The 11,737-nt window shown below is 44.7% G+C and overlaps 1 protein-coding gene across 1 annotated transcript; it reads left to right on the top strand.

Moving 5' to 3' along the window:
• Positions 1–5,396: 5,396 nt before the first annotated feature.
• On the top strand, positions 5,397–8,711 carry ID4 (inhibitor of DNA binding 4). Its single transcript, XM_039462694.2, has 3 exons — positions 5,397–6,239; positions 6,609–6,667; positions 7,227–8,711. The coding sequence occupies exons 1-2, from the start codon at positions 5,799–5,801 to the stop codon at positions 6,651–6,653; spliced, it is 486 nt and encodes a 161-aa protein (XP_039318628.1). The 5' UTR covers positions 5,397–5,798; the 3' UTR covers positions 6,654–6,667; positions 7,227–8,711.
• The last annotated feature ends 3,026 nt before the right edge of the window (positions 8,712–11,737 follow it).

The following is an 11,737-nucleotide window of genomic DNA, read 5'->3' on the forward strand; positions in this document are numbered from 1 at the left end:
CGCTTGAATCTCCATAAGCAAAATATTAATTTCAATCCCTATCTTGCACCACATACAAAAATAACCTCAAAACTGATCATAGACCTACACATAAAACAGAAATCAAAGACTGGAGACATAATTTTTGGGTCCTAATGCAACATGAAAATGCAGGTTTCCTTGTACAAAAGTTACTAAGAATTTCAAGACGGCAAGAGCATAACCCAAGCATACGGTCCTTCTGAGTGCAGGACCCTGTGTGAGTGCATAAGCTGCACACCATGCAAGCCACCCTGCCTAAGAAATACACAACTTCTAGAAGAAAACCTATGAGAAAACCTTTGTTACCTGAGCTATGAAAGATTTCTTAAATAGATCCAATATCAAAAACATGAACCATAAAGGAACAAACTGATAAACTAGATATCAACAAAATTTAGGCCTGGTGTGGTGGCTCATACCTGTAATCCCAGCATTTTGGGAGGCCAAGGCAGGCAGATCACCTGAGGTCAGGAGTTCAAGACCAGCCTGACAAGCATAGTGAACCGCCGTCTCTACTAAAAATACAAAAATTAGCTGGGCATGGTGGCATGCTCCTGTAGTCCCAGCTACTCAGGAGGCTGAGGCAGGAGAATTGCTTGAATCCAGGAGGCGGAGGCTGCGGTGAGCCAAGATCATGCCATTGCACTCCAGCCTGGGTAACAAGAGCGAAAGTCCGTCTCTAAAAAAAAAAACAAAAAAAAATGGGGGCCGGGCGCGGTGGCTCAAGCCTGTAATCTCAGCACTTTGGGAGGCCGAGGCGGATGGATCACGAGGTCAAGAGATCGAGACCATCCTGGTCAACATGGTGAAACCCCGTCTCTACTAAAAATACAAAAAATTAGCTGGGCATGGTGGCATGTGCCTGTAATCCCAGCTACTCAGGAGGCTGAGGCAGGAGAATTGCCTGAACCCAGGAGGCGGAGGTTGCAGTCAGCCGAGATCGCGCCATTGCATTCCAGCCTGGGTAACAAGAGCGAAACTCCGTCTCAAAAAAAAAAATAAAAAAATAAAAAAAAATACAAAATTAGCTGGGTGTGGTGGCATGCACATGTAATCCCAGCTACTTGAGAGGCTGAGGAAGGAGAATTCCTTGAACCCAAAAGGTGGAGGTTGCAGTGAGCTGAGATCGTGCCATTGCTCTCCTGACTGGGCAACAAAAGCAAAAAACTCTGTCCCTAAATAAATTAATTAATTAAAATTTCTGCTCTAAAAAGAGACTGTAAAGTGAACAAAAAGTCAGGCCACAGACTGAGAGATGTTTGCTGAAAATGATAATACCTTCCTTTTTTTTGAGATAGAGTCTCGCTCTATCACCCAGGCTGGAATGCAGTGGCGTGATCTCAGCTCATTGCAACTTCCACCTTCTACATTCAAGTGATTCGCCTCCCTCAGCCTCCCGAGTAGCTAGGACTACAGGTGTGTGTCACCACGCCTGGCTAATTTTTGTATTCTTAGTAGAGATGGAGTTTCACAATATTGGCCAGGCTGCTCTTGAACTCCTGATCTCATGATCCCCTTGCCTCAGCTTCCCAAAGTGCTGGGATTAGAGGCGTGAGCCACTGCACCCAGCCTAACACATTTTAACATGGTTTGCCCACTTACTGTGTGCCAACCACTATTCTAAGAGCTTTGTTGAATTTCTTATACAGAGACCGTATCTCATAAATACCTTATAAAGTAAATAAAATTTTAATCTTCATTTCAGATATGAAAGGTATAGGAATTTAAGAATCTAGCTTAATGATATAAAACTAATAAGCAAAGAGGCCAAAATTGGAGCTCAGGCTGTCTCACTTCAGGGTCCATGCTATTTTTATCTCCTGCGGTAAAAAAAAAAAAAAAAAAAAAAATCCACTTATTTCTTCCCATTTTCTGTATTTTAATCTGTCTAAGGGAGGGCTTTCAGAAAGTCACTTATTTAAACCAACTACCTTTAAAACTCCCCAACTAAGGCGTTATTGACAGCCACATCTGCCCAGCCATGTTCAATGTACAACATCCTCTTGCTACAAGCCTTTTCCAGGACCTAGCAAACTAAAGGGTTATCAGTGTTTCCGGGACTAGTATCAGCAATCCAAGGGTAGCACAAGTAATTTTGTAACACTCAGTGCCTGATAAAGCAGCCTTGAGCTTGAATTGCCACATTGCCTAACTTGCTCTTTTGGAGCAAGGGACATTCCTGCTGCAGAGTACATAGTGGTTTCTTATGTCCTGAAAGAATGCATGTGCCTCCTTCTGTGAACACACATCCACAGAGTGACCAAGGCATGGGAACATTCATGTTTATCTGTGTCTGAGCCCACTCACTGTTTCCCTGGAGGATATGGAGAGAGAAGCATCAAGTCCTAAAAAGGTATTGGGACTGAATAGTACAGTATGCTGCCATACCCTGGCTTCATGTAAACACAGGGTGATTGTGACTTCTAAAGGCCTGGGTGTTGCAGTTCAACGAGGACCTGATTTAGTAGCTAGAATATATCTCAGGGAGGACAGCACAGCTCTTTGTCTGGAGGAAAGGCGCATCCATGACGCTGGTCACCAGGGCTTTCGAGCAACTCTCCTATAAATGTTCCATTCCAGGTTCCTACTGAGGTATATTTTGGGACTCTCTACCATTTCCATGACAAAAGGATTTGGGGTAGCCGATCTTACTTTTACAAGTGCAAGTGAAACACTTCGATGTAAAAGAGAGTCACCAACAGACTAAATTACCTTCTCTGCACAGTAGAAATAATGTAGCGTGTAAGGTTTACCCAAACTCTGATTGATAATTGCTGGGTAAACTCTGTTTTGAACTATCAGTGCCAGGAGTCTTTCATGATTTCGGCTCTGATGTCACGTTAAGTATCTATATCTAAGAACACAAAAACATACGATGTGTAGCCCCTAGCACTCTCTGGTTTCATGGACCAAAAAGTGCAGGATCATATTCCTTATTCCCATAGCACAGCCTTGTAGGTAGCACTTTAGTTTTTTAATGTCTTCATGCTTCCAACCTTCAAAACAAGGAGTACAATAACTGCTGCTGCCTACTCCGCCGGCAGGATTTACGGATCACATCTTTCCCGGGTGCTCTTGATCTTGCTGCTGAGGTACATTCCACTGAAACCACCCCATCCTCCCCACCCACACAGAGTAACTCACTCTTTCTAACTTGAAGCCCGTCGCACAGAGCATGTCCAACAAAAGCTGAAACTTTGGTATTTGGCACTTGTCACACCCAAGGCATGGCTTTCCGAGATTTAGCAAATTCCAAAAAGGTCGACGTGATTCTTCCTTTGTGTCACGTATTCAAAACTAAAACTTTAATCAAGTTAGGAGATGCAAAGTTCTTAAATATAAGTGCGTCCTGGGCACATCAGCATAGTTTTGTTTTGCCAAACAGAAGAAAGTCTTGGGTTTTGAATTCGGAAGCAATTTTTAAACTCTAGGAAAGAGACAAATCAATGGGACAAAACATCTGTACACGCATCCATTTTTTACTATCATCTGTGCTCACAGGACTGGCTCCAAGGTAACAGCTTACCCAAGGAGTGCTGGCTTCTTCAACTTCCCGATGAAAATCACATTTTCTCTGTATTTGCATTAACTTAAGGATGTATATGACTATGCCTGTCTTTAGAAGAAAGACCTTCTTTTGAGTTTCATAATTCTGATTTTCTCAATAAATGTGTGTGCACACCATCTGTATATGCACATAAATGAATGAGAATGTCACTTGTTTCCAGTTATTACAGGGAGTAACATAGAAGGATTAGGGGCGAGGAGGGTTATTGCGTCTACCTGTGAAACCAGCATTAAATAGTCGCTCCTCATTTCATCAGGAAAAAGGAATGTGCTCTGGGGAATAGTGCAATAGTCATAAAGTACTGACACAGCTAAAGAAAATATCTGCCTGGTGCAGGTATTTCAGTTCTGGGAAGGGATGTAGAAAGGAAGAAAATGAATCCATGCAGGGGGTGGGCAGGAAGAAATGAGGTCCGTGTCCTTTTCTTTCAATTATCTATGGAAATTAAGACACCAATCCATGTCATGTACACGAATGAAGAAAATTCTTGGGTTAATTCATCTCCAAGCATGTCTAAAGGTGGGAGGGTTTGCAGAGTGAAGGCACTCAAAATTCATTTCCCCACTGACTAAGAATTTTTATGCTCATTTCTCATCTGAAGAGCTCAATTTTTTCTTGAAGGGTACACACAATGCCCACCAAAGCTTATTGTGCAATTTTATTTTGAACCTTTGAAGGACAGCTTTTCTATAAGAAACCTAATACAAAAACGCCCTTAATTAAGAGGCTTTTTTTTTCTTTTTTCTTTTTTTTTGCAGGGCGGGGTCCAAGTAGGACCCCAGAGACTGGAAGTGTGAATTTTAATGCTTTGTTGTCAAAGGAGGAGACTCTGGACATTCTCATCACCTTATTTAAAGCGGGGTACGCTGACTAATACGTGAAGCTGTGCGTTAATGGCCTAAATTAAGTTACAGGTATGAATTTTACACAAAACAGATTAATATTATATGTCATAATGGAATTTTAAATATTCCGTGTCCATGCATTTTTAATCTTTACGTGCTCTAATTTAATGCGCAAGGCAATTGCATTTCTTGAGCCCACTTCTGCATTTTAGACGGGGTAAAAGAATTTCCCCCTTCGTTTTATTTATACTCCCTTCACCAAAAACTGCATTCGATTCGGCATTCTTTTCTCTCCTTCCTTTTTTTCCTACTTTTGCTAAGCTTTCGCATTTTTTAAACAGAAAACGGAAAAGCTACACATGCCATTCCACCATTCTGGTTTCGGCAAATGTGAAAAGGCGAATAATGAAACGGAGAGGGGGGAAACAGAGAACAGAATGAACGTGCCTTCCTGAACAGCGCGTCTTTCTGAAGGCACTGGAATCCCGCGCTACCAGGAGCGGCAGGGTATCCGCCAGCAGGGCCCAGGCGCTCCCCTAGCAGCCGAGGCGGGGTGGGGGCGCGGCGGAGAGTGGATTCCAGCCGCACATTCCCGCAGTTCTTCGCAGGAACTTCGCTCTCTCTTTTCCCCTCCCTTGGGCACACAGCAGCCTGGCCCGACTCCCACGCAGCTCTGGCTTCTCAGAACCCGGACCCACAGCGTCGACGGATTGGAGTGCCCTTCCCATTGGCCCGAGCGCCATTCCCCGAGGTGGCACTGCTCGCCTGATTGGCTGGCCACTCCCGACCCCCCGCCCACGCCTCCGCCCGGCTCCCCGCCCCCCAACCCCGCCCGGAGCCCCCGCCCGCGCCTCTCCCTCCGCGCACCCGCCCGCGCGCCCAGCGGGCCCCTCTCGGCTCGCGCTGCGACCCGGCCCGCGCGCTGGCCCCGCCCCCGGCACCCGGCTCTATAAATGCAGCTGCGCGGCGGGCCGGGCGAGAGCGTAGTGGAGGAGGCGCGGTTGTGAGTAGTGCCGGGACTGGGCGATCCCGGGCTAGGGGAGCGTGGCGGCCGCGGCCGGGCTTAGTGGGAGCCCCGAAGGGAGTGGCTGGGGGACCCGGGCGGGCTACTTTTCTTGCGGTGCTTTTGCTTCTGCTTGCCTTCGGTTGGGGCTGAGCGTCGCCCGCCGAGCAGAGATCCCCTCGCGAAATCCGGAGCGCCCCCCCGGTCGACTGTTGGGCTCGGGAGCATCGCAGTGTCCCGAGCGCGCCGGGCGCGAAGGCAGAGGGAGCGGAGCCGGCCGCGGACGGGGCCCGGAGCTTGCCCGCCCGACTCCCTCGCTCGCCCCGGCGGGTCCGCTCGCGCAGGGCGCAGGGCGCGCGCGATGAAGGCGGTGAGCCCGGTGCGCCCCTCGGGCCGCAAGGCGCCGTCGGGCTGCGGCGGCGGGGAGCTGGCGCTGCGCTGCCTGGCTGAGCACGGCCACGGCCTGGGGGGGTCGGCGGCCGCGGCGGCGGCGGCGGCGGCAGCGCGCTGCAAGGCGGCCGAGGCGGCGGCCGACGAGCCGGCGCTGTGCCTGCAGTGCGATATGAACGACTGCTACAGCCGCCTGCGGAGGCTGGTGCCCACCATCCCGCCCAACAAGAAAGTCAGCAAAGTGGAGATCCTGCAGCACGTTATCGACTACATCCTGGACCTGCAGCTGGCGCTGGAGACGCACCCGGCTCTGCTGAGGCCGCCGCCGCCGCCCGCGCCGCCGCACCACCCGGCCGGGACCTGTCCAGCCGCGCCGCCGCGGACCCCGCTCACGGCGCTCAACACCGACCCGGTGAGAGGCCGGGCGATGCCGGGGGCGGGAGGTGGGCGGCGGGACGCTGGCGCTCGCCCTGCTCCTGGCAGGGGCCGGCCGGGAATGACAGCCCCCTCCCCCTGCTCCTCCCGGCGCCCCGGGCCGCCGGCCACCGGCCGGGCTTGGCGAGCGGGGGTCCGGGAGAACGCACAGGGCGGGACTCGGGGCTGAGCGCGCCCGGGGCTGTCAAGTCCCGCCCGAGCCTGGAGGGCCCCCCGCCCCGGGCTGCAGGCCGGGGTCGGGGCGTCGGCGCGCCGGCCCGATTTCCGAGGACGATTCGGGACCGAGGCGAGCGCGTCGCTGGCGCCCGCTCACCTTTGCCTTGGTGGTGTTCCGTTGCTGTTCCAGGCCGGCGCGGTGAACAAGCAGGGCGACAGCATTCTGTGCCGCTGAGCCGCGCGGTCCAGGTGAGCGCGCATTTCCCGTCTCGGGTGGCCGGTCACCAGAGACAACCGTCCCCGGGGGCTTCCGGCGCCAGGCACCGCGGTGTTCTCTGCCCCCAGCGTTTCTGAGAGCAGACTCCCGAGGAAGTAGACCTCCTCTCTCTCCCTGCCACCCAAGTAGCAAGTGAACCCATACTTCGCCTTAGATCTCAAGGTTCACTCGCAGTGGAGACGAGCCAGCCCTTGTCCCCGCCGTCCCCGTGCTTCGCCTGCTGATCAGCGGGCCCTTCTGCCTTCCCTGGCCCCCGAAGGAGGGCAGGCACCCTCGTGGGCATGGGAGCTGCCCCCGTTTCACACACAAAGGGGGACGCAGGCAGGGCCCCGGAGTGGGTCTCCTCCCTGGGCTTCCCGAGGGCCGCAGCTGCCTGCTCGGCGCCTGGCCCGGTCGCGGGCTGCGGGTGTTGTCTGACCTGGTGGTTTGTTTTGGGTTGTTGATCAAGCATGTCTTGAGTTTGGTCTGTGGCGCCAGTTAGTCTGCAGCAAGAAGGTTCACACACCCCCTCTATTCATTCCTCTTCCACAGGTGTGCGGCCGCCTGAGCCCGAGCCAGGAGCACTAGAGAGGGAGGGGGAAGAGGAGAAGTTAGAGAAAAAGCCACCGGAGGAAAGGAAAAAACATCAGCAAACCTAGAAACGTTTCATTCGTCATTCCAAGAGAGAGGGAGAGGAAAGAAAAATACAACTTTCATCCTTTCTTTGCACGTTCATAAACATTCTTACATATGTATTCTCTTTTGTCTCTTCATTTATAACTGCTGTGAATTGTACATTTCTGTGTTTTTTGGAGGTGCAGTTAAACTTTTAAGCTTAAGTGTGACAGGACTGATAAATAGAAGATCAAGAGTAGATCCGACTTTAGAAGCCTACTTGCTGACCAAGGAGCTCAATTTTTTGTTTTGAAGCTTTACTAATATACCAGAGCATTGTAGATATTTTTTTTACATCTATTGTTTAAAATAGATGATTATAACGGGGCAGAGAACTTTTCTCTGCAAGAATGTTACATATTGTATAGATAACTGAGTGACATTTCATACCATGTATATATAGAGATGTTCTATAAGTGTGAGAAAGTATATGCTTTAATAGACTACTGTAATTATAAGATATTTTTAATTAAATATTTTTTGTAAATATTATGTGTGTGTTTTTTTTAATCTGTGGGAATATTTCTTTTGGAAAATTATTTTTCAGCTCTATTACAGAGCTCTTGATACCTTGAATGTCTTTTCTGTTTGGCCTGGCTTTTAATTTGTTTCTGTTTTGCCCAGTATAGACTTGGAAGTAACAGTAATAGCTAGTGGTCTTGCATGATTGCATGAGATGTTTAATCACAAATTAAACTTGTTCTGAGTCCATTCCAATGTGTTTTCTTTAACATAGACTGAAATCTTTGTATTTGAAGCATACGTGTTGAAAATATTCCTTACCAGTTTTAAGTACAGGGTTTTATAGTGTAATATATACAGAGTAAGTGTTTGTTTTTGTTTTTCAACTGAGGTCAATATGGATTCTGAACGATTTTGCATATGGGATGAGGAAATGCTTGGATCCTTAAGGAGTTTACGAAACCTGCTGTTTTATCAAAGTGAAAAAAAATTGCGTATCATTCTTCATTTTACACTAAAGCTTAATGTCACTAAGTTTCATGTCTGTACAGATTATTTAAATCATAGAAATGAAAAAACGTTCTCTGCTTGCTACCAAAGGACAAACTCTTGGAAATGAACACTTTCTGCTTTCCTTCCTCCAAAGAATATTAATAGGCAACAGTGGGAGAAAAAAAAAAAAAAGGCATAATGGCAAATCCTTCAAGCAGGGATAAAAGTCGATCTTCAAACATTAACTTAAGCAGACCAAAAATTCTGATGACCGCATCTAGATTATTTTTTTATAAAAATGATTTTCACTATAGCTATGTTAGTTACGCTAAGCTACTGTCCAATCTCTTGTGATGTGTAACTTTTACATGTGAATATTAAAGTAGATTTCTCTGTCTTGTACTGTGATTTCTGGTCTCATTTCTTTAAAACCTTACCCTTATTTTTTTTTTTTAAGGCTCTTTTTTTTTCTCCTTAAGGAAGGTAATAGTTTCCAGGTTAGATAGGACTATCAGGGTTTGTGAACATTATGCATTTAATGTTATGGGTACTTTACACATAAGTTAGATGGAATTTTTAGAGTGAAAGAGAATTAAGTAGGATTTAATTGGGTGCTTTGTAAATAGTCAACTGTGTGTATAACGTGGTCTGTTTGATTTTTAAAAGGAAAGGATTTGTTTCAGATTATACAAGAATAAAAGTATTATAGCCCCAAGGGACTTTTTATGAGGTCAAATTCAAATATTTATATGAATATGAAATACCATGGTCCTCAGTAGTCAGTTGAAGTGGCAATGTCTAAACAGAAATGAACAAAACTAACGCTAGTAGGTTAAAAACAATCAAAAGGTTTAAAAATTGATCTTATCCTCAGCGTGTTATTTCCTCGGCTCTGATATTTTACTGGTCTTTGAGTATTTTTAGGATTTGATGTATTTGATGTTGAACCTTATAAAGTCAAAGAACTGCTTGTTTAGATGAGGTTTATTTTTATTTTTGATATTATTCATTCTTGTCACACATCAAGAAGAAAACACTAGAGCACTGCTGGAATTCCAAATCTGAAGAATTCTAACGACTGCATTCTTTGTTATTAAAAAGGGCACAATCCTTCCTTTTTATTTGGCAGTTTAATTTCAGTAGGAAGCATGTCACATGTGCGCTGTTGGTTAGAATTATGCATCTGTCATGCCTGGCTGCTGAACCCTACCTAAGCCTTTGGGCACAGTTTAAAACTTACGCTGGTGGACTGTGAACCTCAAAACAAACGGATATTTCTGGGTTTTGAGGATAGATGTTACTCCTTAAAGTTTATATTTGGGGCATGAAAAACTAAAAAGAAAAGAAAAGTGTTACAGATACTACATTTCAAAGACTTGGCATTTTCCCTTTGGCCACTCAAGCAGCATTGATGTATCTAAAGCAACAAAGTCATTGTTTATTTTTTTTAAAAATTATATGCAGTTGTACAAGATACTACATTCCATAGAAATGCTGGCTATGTCCTAACCAGGCAACCAGATAACAAAAACAGTTTGAGTCTTTTATCTAGGTAGTTCTAATTATTCAGATACTTCATTTAACAAAGGAAAATATCCTGACTTCTCTGATTTCATTTGTACACTTTTCATTATATAGGCACAACCAAAGAGTCAGACTCATTTAAAACCCCAGAAGGAAAAAAAGTATTCCACACAGTGGATGCTGTTTCTAAGAATGTTATAAAATCCTGATATCTCAGACATCTCATGTTAAAGGAAAAATACCTTTTCATTTCAAAGAACTAATATACTCTGGTATTGTGTAAACCTTACTCAAGTTTATTGTCAAGCTTTAACTGCCTTTTTAGAACTTTTTAAAATTTTGACCCCACGAATCTATTGTATTAGTTGCCTTCTATAACAATAAATCTTCACTGAGCTAAAGGTTCCGGAGTTTGTGGTTTTTAATTGACTTTTACTGAGTTACGCATTTTTTCATTATCAAGAATGGGTAATTCTTGATGGATCACCTCAATTATTTAGTGTTTCTTACCATGTTATGAAAAATGGCAAAATGAATGGAAAGAAAATCTAGTTGGAATGCTGCTGAAAGCTTCTACACTCTAGTGCCCGCTTAGGGTAGGAAGCAATATTCCTAAAGAAGGCCGCAGGATGATGTCCAGGGAAAACTAAAAAAAAAAAAAAAAAAAAAGTTAATGTAGACAGAATTTATTTCACAGTAGAACAGGGCCAAATGAAACTGGCTCTGCCTTTCTAGCAAGTGTACCTTAATTATATATATGTTAATCAGCCCAGATAGCCCTTGGGTCTCAAAAGGGCCAAACACTAAACCTTGCAGGCTTATGAGGAAGGAAAACCTTCCCGTTTCTATTTTGCCAGTCCAGGAAATTAATTTAACTCGTCTCAGAATGAATCTTAATAGGGCTGCCCTCAGTAGGTATTCTTCAGATCCAGATGATTTCTTTCCATTACAACCCATGATACTTTGCTAAAATATTAGTTATATTAATTAGAACCATTGCCCAAAAGGTTTTAGGATTGTAACTTACAGTTCTACCTTGAGCACTGATTTGATCGATACTTTAAAAGATAAAACCCTTACAAAAGGGAACTAATCAAGGGAGACAACCCGCAGTCATATATACTTAATTGAAACTGCTCTCAAATTGCAATGAATTTTTTAAAGTGTGTTTCGCATTCAACTGCCTCCTTCACACTTCTTTATATCCTGGCTCCTGCTAAAAAGTTTTGCCTAAGTGCTACAACTTAGGTCTCAACCACATTGCCAAAGGTTTTCTATACTTACCAAAGCAAAGCAAGTCCATTAGGAGGGTGCCGGAGGTCCATCATTTTTAAGTCTTCACAGTAAATTCACACATGGGATATGAAAAGAGCTGTAAGAATTGAAGTAACTTGAAAAGTCCCTCTGAGTCCATAAAAGAGTAAACACATCAGTTTCTGGGGAAAGAAGAACAAAACGCATTATCTGTATTCCACTGGCTAAGATATAACTGAAGAGAAATTGAGCTTAAAATGTTGAAGTAAAGAGACCCAAGAAAAATTTTCTACATGAATCCATGAAATTTTTTTCAGTAAGAAATCTCACAGTTTAGCTAAGAATGATCTATGCCATTACATGAATATTAGCAAAAGACACAAATTCCTAGTGAAATAAGACAGTGTTACTTGCTTTTAATGACTGTTTCTCAATTCTTTATGATATAAAATACCTGTAAGGACTTAGGAAAGGCATATAAAAGTCACATTTTAAAATTTTATCTTTTATTTCAAAGTTTAATTTCCAAAGGAAAGATTGTAGTTGTAGAATTCTTTATGCAAGTTCATAGACTGTTTCTTAAGTATTTAAATATCCTCTTAAATATTTCTTAAAATATTTTAAACGTTTTTCAAATAGTATTTCCTTCATAAGGT

Source organism: Saimiri boliviensis, chromosome 4 (assembly GCF_048565385.1).
Source record: "Saimiri boliviensis isolate mSaiBol1 chromosome 4, mSaiBol1.pri, whole genome shotgun sequence".
Classification (NCBI taxonomy): domain Eukaryota; kingdom Metazoa; phylum Chordata; class Mammalia; order Primates; family Cebidae; genus Saimiri; species Saimiri boliviensis.

Coding starts and splice junctions, on each gene's coding strand:
- ID4 (XM_039462694.2), top strand. CDS start 5,799: ATGAAGGCGGTGAGCCCGGTGCGCCCCTCGGGCCGCAAGGCGCCGTCG. Junction 6,240..6,608: donor CGGCGCTCAACACCGACCCG/GTGAGAGGCCGG, acceptor TTGCTGTTCCAG/GCCGGCGCGGTGAACAAGCA.